This window comes from Paroedura picta, chromosome 5, assembly GCF_049243985.1.
Source record: "Paroedura picta isolate Pp20150507F chromosome 5, Ppicta_v3.0, whole genome shotgun sequence".
In the NCBI taxonomy this organism is placed as follows: Eukaryota; Metazoa; Chordata; class Lepidosauria; order Squamata; family Gekkonidae; genus Paroedura; species Paroedura picta.
Genome location: NC_135373.1, coordinates 111,208,580 through 111,223,421, shown reverse-complemented (window position 1 = coordinate 111,223,421; position 14,842 = coordinate 111,208,580). Strand labels below are relative to the sequence as shown.

General features: G+C 43.0%; 1 protein-coding gene across 1 annotated transcript in view; it reads right to left on the bottom strand.

Annotated features, from left to right (window-relative positions):
* Positions 1-2,712: 2,712 nt before the first annotated feature.
* Positions 2,713-14,842, bottom strand: part of SYT10 (synaptotagmin 10) — a 61,633-nt gene continuing 49,503 nt past the window's right edge. The window contains exon 7 of the mRNA XM_077339898.1: positions 2,713-12,533. Within this exon, the coding sequence (XP_077196013.1) occupies positions 12,462-12,533 (72 nt within the window). The 3' untranslated portion in view covers positions 2,713-12,461. The remainder of the gene's footprint in view (positions 12,534-14,842) is intronic.

The following is a 14,842-nucleotide window of genomic DNA, read 5'->3' as shown; positions in this document are numbered from 1 at the left end:
CATTCAATTTCATCCATCCTGGGTGAAACAACGGGGGGAAAATATATCCACACTTTCGCATTGTTGCCCTGGAGCCTTTTGATTGATATTGGCCTTAGCAAAAACCCCTTGCGATGAGCCAGTCGAGGAACTGCATACATCTGGTGACTAACTGAATTCTGAAACACCAGGTAGAGCATAGCAAACAGATATTACTTTAGCCCCTACTGGCTGGCCCGCACTAGTACCCAGTCAGTGATGCTGTTTGACTTGCTATCAGCCATTATGCAGGAAGAGTTTGCATTGATGGGTTCATTCCCTTTCAAGTTGCACCTGCTGCAGTTTTCCGTGGAGACCGCTGGCTTCTCCTATCCCAGCGTCCCTTTTGAAGATGCTCTCCATCAAGGCTCTGGCTGACCCCACGGGATGAAACAAAATTAAATAAAACCAATTGAACCTTTTCTTTAGAGAAGACAGAGCTAGCTTTGCTCTTCTTCCCCCTCCCCCTGTTTTTTTAAAATGTCTCTTCCGATGGTACCTGGAGGCTTCAAAGCATCTCAGGAGGTGAGCTACTCTGCAGGATTACCAAGACCAGGAATGTGCAGCACCTTTTGTAAATCTTGCTGACCTTAATGAGAAGAGGAGATGTCAAAGAGGTAGTGGTTGGATGAGAGATCACCAAAGAAGTGCAGGGATGCTATGTAGGGGCAGACAATGGCAAAGCACCTTTGTTCATCTCTGGCTTTCAAAACTCCTTGGAGTTGCTGTAAGTTGGCTGTGATTTGATGGCAATTAATTAGATGCCCTGACCTGGATGACCCAGGCTAGCCCTCTCTTGCCAACTCTTGGCAGGTAAGCAGGGCCAGCTTGGGTTAATACCTGGATGGGAGACCACCAAGGAAGTCCTGTGCGGAGGCAGACAACCCACCTATGAATGCCTCTTGTTTTGAAAACTCCACAAGGGGGACACCATAAAGTTTGACTAGTTAGCATTGCAGAAGCTAACTAGAGGTAGACACCCTATATACTCACATATAAGCCGTTTTCCAGCACCTTTTTCACACTGAAAAAACCCTCCTCGGCTTATGCACGGGTATATATGATAATTGAAATAAAGGCCTGCTCCAGCCAGCCAGTCGTTGCATTGCTTTTTGCAAATGTGTACTGCAAGCTGAGCTTGCTATGGGAGCTTGTAGGACATCAATGGCAATGCTGGATGGGAGAGACTGTGATGGTGGAGCATTTATCACCCTCGGCTTATATGCAAGTCAATAAGTTTGCCCAAATTTTGTGGTAAAATTAGGTGTCTCGGCTTATATGTGAGTCGGCTTATATAAGGCATCATGTGCAGAGAAGCATTTAGAACTGGTTCACAAGTCCACGTGCATCCTTTTTATTTAATCAACCACTCATCATTCAGCAGCAGACTACTTTCAGCCTAATCTGTGAACTGCCATCACTGATTAACCACTGAAAGCTAAGGAAACAGTGGTGGAAGTATAGACAATGTTCTCTTATAGCCAGCATCGGGGATTTATTATTATTTTCCTTCCTTACTGCTGTCTGTTGCACTTACTGTCTGTTATTTAGAACATTTTCATGCCACTGTTCCTCAAAGATTGTTTGAGGTCCTCCTGGTTTTTTATCCTCAGAATAACCCAGAATGATAGGTTATACTGGGACAGAGTAATTGACCTCTCTCAGTCTTTACGTAATTGACCTCTCTCGGACTTTACGTAATTGACCTTTCTTTATAGCTGAGAGGTGACTTGAACCTGAGTCTCTTAGATGCTTGTTCAACATTCCTACCATTTCATCATGCTGGTTTAGTATTATTTTGTGAGAATTCAGCATTCTGCATTGTTTTGATTGTGTGTCTTTCAATTTAAGGACTCTTCTGTCATGTGGAGGCCAAGCAAACTTTGTTTTTATTGACCGCACGTTAGAAGCTTTGTTTTATGATTTCCATGCCCTGCTCCTGGCCCCATGGTAAAAATCTGTAAAAAGGGTGCAGTGCATTTCTGTTCTCATGTTTGGCTATACCTTATGCCAGATCCAACTTGCTGGCTGGGATGCTGCTTCTGGAACCCCTCCCTCAGTGTGTCAAATGGCAAATATAATTTTCATATGATCAAAATTCTGCCTCTTTTACACCCGATCACCCCTTTTTATTTTTCTCTGTATGGCTGTTCTAGTTTAAATTATAGGTATACTGTTAGGGACTATTTTTATTTGTTTTCAATAAAATTCTGTTTTATCGATTTTTAGAGTTGCCTCTGTCTGAGATTTCTTGCCAGATACTCTGTACATATACATAGGCAAAGTATCTTGCTTGTTTCCATCTCTCTCATTGTTTACTTGTTTCCTAGCATTTGCTAATTCCCCTGTCATAAATTCAGGAGTCAGGTCTTTTTCTGGATGTAGGGAGGCATGATAGAGACTAATCTCATCAGATCAAAAGCTGAACAGAGTTGGTACTTGGAAGAGAAACCTCCAAGGAAGACTCTGCTGAGAATAGCAATTGGCAAACTACCTCCGTTTCTCACTTGCCTTAAAAGGCCCTTGCTGGGGTCATTGTAAGTCAGCTGTGACTTGATGGTGCTTTACACACAGAGACACCCACCCACACATCTACCTAGGTTTTCAGATAGTCCTCGAAGATAATAAAGGTTTCCATTCCAGCCTCGTTTAGTTGATGAAGTCGAAACTGAAAAAACTTGAAGACAACGTACATCCTTTTAGGTTACTTTTATTTCTTGTTCAAAATACATATGAAACAAATGGAAATTATATCAAATATTTCTTGGTTTTGTCTTTTTATATATAAAATTATCACAAACTGTACACTTTGTAATGTATCACTGAGGTGTTGGCATTACACATCGGTTTGTTTCCTCTTGGCTGACAAACAGATTTTTCACACTTTCTAGATGCTATATTGTAAAAATACAGAAACGGGTGATACATTTCTTAAAGGCTAGTGCAAAACGGAAACAAAAACATTTACTATATCGTTAATAACAATAACATATCCTCAAATTTCCACAAATCGCTGTTGAGCAGCACATACGAAAAGCCAGGGACAGGTGCTAGGAGGAAAAGCGTGTGCTTTCTGAAAACTGGTCTATCAAGAGCAGAAGCTGAAGATACCGACATGAACAGCGGCAAAGGACCAAATCACAAACTGCCTTGGAAAAAGTCACAGAATTAACACGGATTAAAGGGTGCCAAAAGAGATCCCATTCAGCCAACATCAAATAGCACATACTCGGAAGAAGGCTCGAAGAACAAGACAGCTTGTCAGAGGATACTTTGACTTGGCCTTGTGACTTAGGCTTTTCCACTGATAGGCAGCTTAGTTAAGGTTGGACTGTTTAGAGCCTGATAGCAAATTGTCTGCACAATAGTTCTGGAATGTTGAAACCACCATGGGTGTCCCCAAGTTCCGTTAGAACGAGCCTGAATGGCACATGCAGTTGTGCAAGTTCAAACCATGCGCTAACCTGTGGTCCTCCAAGGGGACGAGAATGTTTCCTGCAAAGGTTTTGTCTACATGTGCCCTCATGCAGGAGACCTATGCTAATTTTTTGTTTCCCGCAAGGAAGTTCCATAAGGCTACACATGGAGTTCCAAAGAAAAGTTCTTAAAAATTGGCCATTGACTTTAGCGGTAGCAAATGGCAATCCAAATACCTTGTGGATACACTGGAAAGATCTTTACTGTTGACCACGAGGACAGCTCATCTCTGCATTCTGCAGTGGACATTGTATCAGGCTCTAATTTGTAATGTGGTCATTTTTGTAAAATAAGGTATCAGCACACCTTTTAGCCTTTGAGATTTTCTGCAGCCAGATATCCCTGCCTGGATTTTGTCTTTTCGTACTGTTAACCCTTACAAATCAATTTTCTAAAAATAAGCATATATATTCTATATATTTATCTGTGCACTTAACCAAAATAGTCTTCAGTGAAAACAATATCATATCAAAAGCCAGACTTTGTCCACCTCACTCCCATGAGCAGATTCCCTGAATCTGATTTCAGAAATAAGGAACAACGCAGTAGGTATACCTAAAAATCGGTTCTCAGCTACACTCGTTGCCCTGTGTAACTAAGCTGAGTGGAAATCTGTTTGGCTCCCCTCTAACCAGTTCTACAAAAGGCAGAATCATTAGGATGCCTGACAATCTGGTAGCTGATATATGATAATAGTACAACTTGTCTGAGCAATAAAATTTCATTGTCTATTTGACTGGCCTGCCTTCTGAAGAACACCGTGGTGGTTATGAGGTGGAATTTGTGAACACAGAACATGTGTTCTCTGGGTCACCTGCAAACTAGTTGACTAGATTGCTTGAGGATGGTTGATGTCTATAGCACCATGTAGATCAGACTTTCTCAGCTTGGGTTTTGTGAAACCCTGGGGTTTCTTGAAGGGTTTCCTGAATGAGTGAGAGGTAATTAATTTTTAATATATTTTTGTAAAATTAGTTAAACATTTATTGGGTGATATTGACCCCATATTGATATTGATATTGTTCAACATATGGTCATGTTGACCCCCCCAAATGGCTAATGATGGAGGGCAGGGATGGTGAGGGGAGAGACTTCAGCAGTGCATAATGTAGTAGATTCCACCCTAAACCAGCCAATTTCTCCAGGAACACTGATCTTGGTTGCCTGAAGTTCAATTGTAATGACAAGAAATTTCTCCCCAACCTGGAGATTTGCAACCCAACTTGTTCTCCCTGTCTTTGGGGAAAGCAGTCATCTTTAAATGATGTTGCCCACCCTGAGCAACACAGAAGGGAAGGATTAAAAATTTTAAAAAATTACTATTATATTATGGTTTTTATAGTTCACTCTGGCAGGTGGGTGAACAATGCAGGTGTCAGAGAGAAATCAGTGCACTGTGCCTCACATTGGGTAGAAGACAATGAGAAACCAAGTACTCATGGTGGATGTTGTCGTGTGCATGCCAAAGGAGAAAGTAAGGATCGGCAGGGAGGCCTTAAGCCATAGCCCAGAGAAGGGGAGGGGGCAGGCTGCAATCATGGCTGTTGCACAGTGCCTGTGCCCTCCCCAAAACATGGGTCCCTGAAAGATAGTGCTATCTGAAATCCCAATGCTGGACCATGCCACATACACTAGGAAACGGTTCCTGCATGTTAAAGGTCAATACGCTATATGGTGACCCGCTGCTGTGTCTACTGACATAGAAGTCTGAGGTGGACAAAGGACGGCGAGCATTTTTCAGAAGAAGAAAATAGCAGAATTCCTATGAAATAGCTCTCTCTTTTTGCAAAATGAGAAATAAACTATTCTTTCATCATTATCAAAAATTCTGTAACTTTGTTCCCCGCCCCCCATAGAAATATATAGATATTTAATAGAAGTGCTTTCTAATTCATGTGCAAAGCAGGGCTCGGTCAGCGTGCACTTTTAGGACAGGCACTCTCGCCATCTCCAATGCAAACGAGTCCCTGTGTCAACAACTACACAATAGAAGAAGACCAACATTTTGGGACATACAACACAGCAGAGTTCAGAATCTGGCTATGACAATCCTACCCATTCCTTTATTGTTTTCAGAATCACGTACAGCTGGAAGAGACCACAAAGCGACCGAGGCCAACGTTTCAGGCCGAGGGCTTACCATCATAACATGAATTGATAAAAATATATACCTTACATGTTGTTGGAGATCAGAAGCATCAACCTGCTTCAATCAGTGCTTCCACGGATGTGCAAGTCCTGGTGCGCATGCACATGGCAGAACAACACTGATGACAGTGGACATGGATAAGAGAACTTCTCCTTGTCACTCCTCTATTACAAAAGAGCAAGACAGGATGTCTCTTCAGTGGAGAAAAGGATGATGGGTTGGGGATGTGCGCATTGAACCTTTCCTTTACCAGATCCCTTTCCCTTGCACCTTCTTTACCCTAGCTGCCAGGAAGGGTCCTAAATTTTGTACATCAAGTAAAGGCAGCAGTTGGAGGAAGGGTTGCAGCGGGAAAATTGTGCACAGGCGAAAAGTGTTTGTAGGAAACCAGGGATTCACACCAATTAGGGTTCCCGGGATGTGCCAGCAGTATATTTCCAACCATAGAGTTCTCCTATGCTCAGTAGCTTCCCAGTCACTCGGATGGAGATCGTCAGTCCAGATGCACATCTCATTGAATTTGCAGAAGCCCTTCCTGTATCAAAATGGTCATGGCTTGCCAGCCCTGTGCATACCTGTGCGTCATCACTTGGGTCACCTAATCTGCTGCGATCTTCTCCTTGGCAACCCCCCTCTATTTCAGCAGAGCTTGCACAGGGGAATGTCCTGAGCGCTGTTCAACAACAGCATCTGTAAATCTGGAATGTTGATATTAAACACACCTCTTACGGACACTTTCAAACCCATGCTTCTTTGAGCAGGCCGCTTGCAAACAAACACGCGCAGAAAACCACGAGAGCACGTTTTAACACCGGGTTGCCTCGTGGAAGCGAATCAACCAGACTTTTTGCAACAATCAAACTGGAGCATGCTTTCTCAGCATCCTTATTACTGCCACAAAAGGACCGTTGCATTTAAATAAATAAGCAAAAAAAAAATACCCAGTGTTTAGCCGTTCAGCTCACAGTCATTGTTCCCCTGGTTCCAAAGAAAGGGAGGTACGATAAGCCACCCATTTTAAAAATATTTTGTAACCCCCCCTGACTCATTATAGTTTAACACAAGACCAATTACTGCAAACAGAGAAAGCACAATGGCAAAAAGACATTACGAGTTGTCATTTCAAAGAGATATTAGTTTTTTACGTAACGGAAAGACTGTTCGTGTTGAAACAGTTCCTTACCACCGTGTAGCATTTTTTTTAAAAGGTAGTAAACACTTTGTGCTGTCCTTAAATTATTCTTTGAATTACAGTATCTATCTGTGTTTTTTGATATTTTACTATGAATAATTTATTATCATTATTACTTCGCTAGTAAAGTTCCTTAGCGTGTAAAAGGCTTCCCAAGCAGAGAGTGCTCCAATTCTTGCAGAATTTTGACATGATACATCTTCTAGCAGCCTGAGCCACTGAATGTTTTCTCATCGTGGGGCTCAGATGAAGAAGAGTTGGTTTTTATATCCCGCTTTTCATTACCCAAAGAAGCCTCAAAGTAGCCTACAAACACCTTCCCTTCCTCTCCCCACAACAGAGGGAGGGAGCCCTGAGATTACTATTTTGTTAGAACAGTTTTATCAGGGCTGCGACTAGCCCAGCGCCACCCAGCTGGCTGCATGTGGAAGAGGAACAGGGAATCAAAGCCAGCTCTCCAGATTAGAGGCCGTCACTCTTAACCATGAGACCAGGCTGGCTCACTACAGAGTAAGCGTGGATAGGAGGGTTACACAGTGCCATGCCAAGCAGAGCTATACCCTTCTGAGCCCACTGTGAATGAGCCTAGAAGAGCACAAGTTTGTTCAGGGTGGTCCTGGTAGCTGCATAAGCAAGGTGAAAAAGTGGTGGGTGACACAGCCTCGATTGCAAGAGAAATAAATCCAGCCTTCCCTTCCATTCCGTATCTTCCAAATGGATGGTCAGTAGGGACTGAAGACTATTCACTGCTAGTGTACCTGCATCAAGCATTCCAGCCTCTGGAAATAGTCAAGTCACACAGCACTCATGATTGTTTCTTCTGATTGGGTTAGTGTTGTCCACTCCCAGTTTGGAAATAGGTGGATATTAGAGAGAGGAGCCTGGGAGAGTGTGGTTCAGGAAGGGGAGAGAACTCGGTAGGTATAGTGCAAGACAATCCACCTTCCCAAGCAACCATTTTCTCCAGGACGAGTGGGATTTTTAAAAGGAATAAATAATAAACAAACAAGCAAGCTATGGAGATCGGTTGTACGTCTGGGAGATCTCCAGCCTCCAAAGGGAGGATGGCAACCATACGTTGGATCTCCACAAGGATGACTTTTTTGTTGTTGTTGTTCGGTGGCCTACAGACTTTGCATTCATACCTGAGTAAACCATGGATACAGAACCTACACATTTTTTAATGGCACACTAGGGATGAGACTGAATTGCAAAAGTTGGCTGGTGCAAATTCATATTACGCCATTTCAACTTAGTTTCTTCTCTAGAGAAACGAACCTGAGAATCCTTATTTTTAGACCTATTTCCTGGATCGAATGTTTCCCATTCATATTTATTAATCTATTTTTCAACTTCATCTGGCATCAGGGCAGTTAAAATGGTGCAAAAGAAGCAGCAGTTTAGTCAGTGACAGTAACAAAAATCTGATGAACCGAAATTGGTTAATGACAGTACAGGGAGCAGAAAAGACAATAATATGGCCCGGTCAACTTATGCATATGTAAGCAGCAACTTATAGAAAACATTGATCATGCAGAGAGGCACAAGGAAGAAATATCTCTTCTGCTGCCTTCCACATGTATAGCATCATGCCTCATCTATGTATGAGCTAGCCCTCCGGTTATAGTTATCAAGATTTAAACCAAAAAGCAGGTTGATAGTTGTTGATAATTTAATCTTCTTTCACTGTGGCTCTGAACTTCTGTCTTTTTACATGTTAATGGGACCTGGCTTATCCCAGATGCGACTAGGGCTAGGTTTCAATGTCACTGTGAAGACCATGTATCTACCAATGCATCTACACACTCTTACCATGATTGCTGTGACTCCATTTTGTCTGTCCTTGCTTTGATCTGTACTAGCTGGGATGGGTTCAGAGGATGTGGGGTTGGTATCTGCCACTTCTGCCATTCCATTGGGAGGGGCAGGTAGTAATCTGCTTGGTGCCTAGCCTTGGGTTATATCCATGTCCTTGGAGGCCAGACAGGTTGGCGGCTAGTTTCTTGGCAGTTGTCAGTGAAGAGAGATTGGCCATGGTTGCTATGTAGAACCAGCCAATGGCAAACCCCTCCTGAATGTCTCTTGCTTTGAAAATCCCACTGGTCAATCAAAAGTCAGCTGTTTCTTGACAGAAGTCTATCTTGAACATGTTTTCCATTCATGGGGGATGGCCCAAGATCTCTGTTATGTAATTTGATAGCCACCCATAGGTCTAAACTGGCTCTTAAGAGTACGTTCAAAGGGAGTGACGTTCAAAGCTGTAAGCATGGGATTACCTACAGCACTAAATGAAGAAAGCCAAAGCATAGGGCCCATGCTGCAACATTATTCATTTGGTGCTGGATGATGATGATAATGATGATAATAATGGACAGTATTCTTACCTGAAATTGGGTGACACCCTGGGAGTTTTCCTGAGGTGCTGGTGGGGGGGGGGATTGGCAGGGTTGAGGAGATGGGATTTTTACTTTTTCACAGCCAGATTTTGATTATTGATAGTGGTTGGTTTTTAGCATTTCTACTTTATGTTTTTATCTCCCCCCCTCCTTTATCTTTCTTTATCTTTGATTGTAACCCGCTGCGAGACGGTTCCCCGATAGCGGCGGGTAATAAATCCAAACAAATACATAAATAAATAAAAATAACCGTACAAAACAGATGCTTTAAACCTCTTTCTAGGCACAAGAAAAGCACTGCCTTATTCATAGAAATCTATGAGACAATATAAGATAGATGTTCTTTGCAGAACACAAATGCTACATTTTTTTGTGACCTTGATAGGTATATATATATATATATATATTCAAATTGCATATATATATAGGGGGGATAGGTGCAAAACAGTGCAAAGCATATGCAATTTGACTCTTATAATACATCACTACAAAAATTTTACCATCAAAAACACAGCCCCTTGTTTTAGAGATTATATGTGAAGAGGAAAAACTCAAAGATTTGAACTCTTCAGAGGGTACTGAGCAAACAAATCACATGTCATTATGACTCCAAAGAGACAGCTTCTACAAATTTAGCCCTGGAATGATGTTTGTGGAATGATCGATCCTAGGACTGATTCCATTGCTTTAACCTCATAGGCGTTAATGGACTTGTATTACTGTGATCTGCTTGTGAATAGTATTTGAAGGCTTATTCAATTTCCAGAAAATGGTTCAGGATATTTTTAAAAAATCCTTGGCAATATAGGGTTTTAGATTAGTTTGTTCCCTGACATATTAGCTCTCTCCATTTGGGGAGGGGCTTTATTTATATGGAGAAAGCATTCAAACCGGTTATCTCCCATTCATAGGGTCAATCCAGGAAGAATGCCACCATGCTCTTTTCCAGCAGGTTTGAAGCAGCTTGAGATTCCCTTTCCTGGCCATCCAAATTCTTCCTTAAAGTGACATTGTGAATATTCACTGGGGGCCCTGGGTATCGCCTATGAAGCTAGATGCAAACGTTGCAAATCAAATCTACTGGACAGGCTCCATTCAGAGGAGTTGGCTTAGCAAATAGATGGGATCCGTCAATAAATCAGGAGAAATGATCGAAGGATTTCTGCAAGACGAAATAAAACAGAAATCCTCCATGCTTCGATATGCAGCTCTAAGCTTGTGATAATGGACTCCCTCTTCCTACCTCTGAATAAAAGCTACTGCCTCGGGGACATTTTCTCTGCTTGAAGGCAATCTCCATTGACGTCACCACAGGCAAAGTGTCTGGGGTGACCGTTTCCTTTTCCGCAAGCACAGATTTCAGGGACGTTGTTCCTGCAAAGTTGATTTAATGCTGAAGCTGGACCCTGTTATGCAGGCTATACCTTTTGGAACTGCCCTCCTCTTGATGGAGATCCTTGATCTTTCCATGCAACGATGACAATAACTGCTTCTCTTGGGTAGGCACCATCCCATAGCTAATGGAGTAATCATTGTCATTAGACAACAGTATCTGAGGTGGTTCCTCACTAATGCAATGGACCACAAAGTTTGGGTGGTTATGGTAGCCAGCCATTGTTTCTAGTACCCAGTATGACATGCTTCACACACTTCTGTTCCAGAGAACCACTGTAAAATTGCATCATTTTTGGACCTGCTGTTTAGTAAAAGGACTCTACAGGCGAGGAGCGGCAGCTTTGTATGTGGTGGAAACTTCCACTCCAAGCCATGACACTGCTGCTGCAGCCCAGAACCAGCTGTAGCGTGGTGCCATTTTGAAAGAGGTACTCTAGTCTTCTTGCATTGCTGGCATAAAGATTCTTGACTCCGGTGCTGGAGTATACCAAAGGTTCTCCCTGATGGCCATCAGAATCGAATTTCCAGTTGATCATAGAATCATAGAGTTGGAAGGGGCTATACAGGCCATCTAGTCCAACCCCCTGCTCAACGCAGGATTAGACCAAAGCATCCTAAAGCAATAAACATGACTTGGCAACCACATTTATGGACTCGGCCCTTGCGCGTACCCAGACTCTGCAATTCATCGTGTACAATGCACAAATCAAATTCCTCTTTGCCTAAATGTTTAACGGATGAATCTTTCAGGAAAATCGGAGCAATGAACTTAGACTAAAGATTGACAGAGTTCCTCCTTTGGACACAATACGGCCAGAACAACATATTTCAAAGGTTTAAGATGCTTAGGTACCCAGCTTTGAGGAACCCTTTCACATGTTACTTTTGCAGGCATACTTAACACATGAATACATAAGCTGTAGCAAGCCTCACCCCGGGACAGATGTGCGGGACCCTCCTGTGGCATGAAGAGTTGCTAGCTAGGCCATCAGCAGCTGAACAATTTCAATTTTACTTTGATGATTGGCCAGAGAGGAGCCAATCGGCTTTTGCAGCTGGGCAGCAACTGGAAAAGGATCAACATCCATATCCAGCCTTCCCCTTTTTGCTGTGGTCTCTGCTCTGGATGGCAGCTTTTCCTTGGCCCCCAAACTCCGCACCAACGCAAACAGCAGTGACCTATTCAGAGGCAACAGCTTCCCCAACTTCTTGGAATGGCTTCTGGCTGGGCCCAAGGAGATGCAGAGGGGAGGAAGGTTCTTGGAAGTCTTAGCACGTGAGGTGACGTTCCGTGGGCTGCTCTTTGAATCCCACCCTATATTGGAGGCCCAGAAACCAGAGAACATTCAGAAACCGGTTGTGTGCAATCAGACTATTGTGAGCAAGACAGGTGTAATCCTAAAATGCAAAGTATGGATGAGACATCCACCAAACACGCATCATACACAGGAACTTGCATCAGGGAGCTACAATTGGCTGCAGCTCCATACCGATGATTCACTCAGTGCATCATGTATTTAAGAAGCTGGATTGAATGTCCGAAGGACATGACACAACTTGGGCTGCCATGAAAGGTTATGTCGGCGCCAAGACTGTGTTCGTGCCAAGAACAAGGGAGAACCAACCTCTTCTGTTTTCATGGCATCCACATCTCAGTGCTCGAGTGAAAGTCAATGGGACATTAAGGATTGAAAACAATGGAATGATATAGTTGAGATATGACATGTTGTAATGCAGAAGTATGGACACCGTTCATCGGTTGGAGCCAAACCTTCAGTCATGATATAAGTATGAAGAGCTCCTTACGCTGGACATCTGGAACCCATTGTTCAGTCTAGGGCGTAAGTGGTGGTTTTGGTGAAGAGCAAGATCCTTGACTGTCAAAACTGGTTGCTCGGCCTGGCAACTGGAATGAATGATATCTTTTCACAAATGATATTCCCAATGTATTTGTTTCATATTGAGAGACATGTGATTCGTACATTGCTACGTGGAAAGGTTTTATACCATCATTAACATGGAATGTTATCTGCAATGAAGCCCAGCCAATTGATAGATTAGGGATGTTAAATTAAGGCACTCTTCATTTTTTTTTCCTGCCAGGACATCATGCAAAACATAAATGACTGAATATTTGGGCTGTAGCATTCAGCCGTGGTGGCTGATTGAGGTATCTAGTAGATGGTGGATTTGGGGATTCCGTCTAGATCAGGGGTAGTCAACCTGCGGTCCTCCAGATGTCCATGGACTACAATTCCCATGAGCCCCTGCCAGCAAACGCTGGCAGGGGCTCATGGGAATTGTAGTCCACAGACATCTAGAGGACCGCAGGTTGATTACCCCTGGTCTAGATAACAGTTCTGCCTTGATTCTAGCATTTATCCAAAGCCAAAGTCTTGGCTCACACTCCAAGGCAGGGCATAGGGGCCCAAATCAACCCTGCAAGTGGTTATTCATCAATAAATAATTCAAATCCAACCCCAGTTCCAAATACAATCTACTCACAGGAGGCTTCTACAGCCTGTTACCCACCAAGCAGAATGTATCCCACTATCCATTTGTCTATTTTTGAAGCAAAATGAAAGGTTTGTGCTTCTTAAACATTCAGCACCTCGGCCTGGCTTCAGAGGTGTATTGGCCCTTAACGGTGTCCTCCTAAGTAGACAACACTATATTACAGTATTTGCTGGCGTATAAGACTACTTTTACCCCCTGAAAAACATGCCTCCAAGTGGGGGGGGGGGTCGTCTTATACGCCACGTGCACTTCAGTTGGGATAGACAGAGCTGCCCATAGTGGCCCATAGTACTGTAATGTAATGTAACAAACTCTATTATTTTGAGTGGAAATGTTGGGGGGGTCGTCTTATATGCCCAGTCGTCTTATACGCCGGCACATTTGTTTAATTAATGGGCTTTGAAAGTTGGAACTCATCTCAGGATGGTGCTGTGAATTTACAGGCGAAGTTCCAGTGGAAGACCACAAGCAGCTAGGAAAAGCTGAGACACACTGGTACTGGCATTGCTGAGGGGGCTGTCCAGCCCTGATCAAACAAACGGTGGCAGCAATGGACATCATCTGACCCCATGACACACATAGGATAATGCACTTTCAATGTGCTTTAGCAGCTGGATTTTCCTGCGCAGAACAGGAAAATCTACTTCTAAAGTGCATTGAAAGTGCATTATCTATTGTGTGCAGAAACAGGCCTAGGTCTCAGACTGAGAGACCCAGACGTGGCATAGAAGGAGGTGACAGGGGAACCGGTGCCTGTCCACAGGATCTCTGTGCCTATTCTGGGGATGCCGATGCCACAATAGCCATTCTGCCTGATTGCCTCTGGGGCCTTTGGGCATCCCAATCCAGCCCTTCCCCTATTTGATTTGATGGTCAGAAGAAGTTGTGGAGGCCTGATTCCTAATATTGGGAAGCTCGGATCCTTTCAGTGATTACATCCCCTTGAGAACAGAGCAGATGCTTATTTCTTGACATCAAAATTGTCTTTTCTTATTAGATTGTAGTGGCTCAGCACAGATGCCATTTAAATCTAATGCTGTAATTCCCTTTTCAGATTGCCTTCGGGCAGAAACCAGAGGGGGTTTAAACAGAATATTTTATTTTCTCGTTGCGATTTCACATTGGATCAACTTGGAAGATCCCTGGATTCAATTGTTCAATGACAAACATGGCATATGATCTAGAGTTCTTGATCGATACACTTTAGTTCTGCCTCACCAGCAATGCTAATTTAGTATCCTCCTTTTTTTCCTGTTTCTTTTTTTAATTGTTTTACAGGTATATATTTTTTAAAAAATTAGGAATATGCTTGTAAATGTTGCGAACTGAGGGAGTTTTTTTTAAAATGAAGAGTGCAGATTGTAAATATTTTAACTAAAGAAATGACAAATGGGATTACTCTAAAAGGACATGATTCGAGAGCAGAAAGCTTGCATTGCAATGTGGACTATATTTAAGGCAACATTCTTTCTCTTATATGCATTTTCATTTATTGAAATTAAAAGATTAGAACTCAGCCTATAGTCCGGTGTCATACCATGCAGGTTTTTGTTCAAACTAAGCAAGCCTCAGCCCCAGCAAATGTCTAGACCAGGGGTAGTCAAACTGCGGCCCTCCAGATATCCATGGACTACAATTCCCAGGAGCCCCTGTCAGCATTCGCTGGCAGGGGCTCCTGGGAATTGTAGTCCATGGACA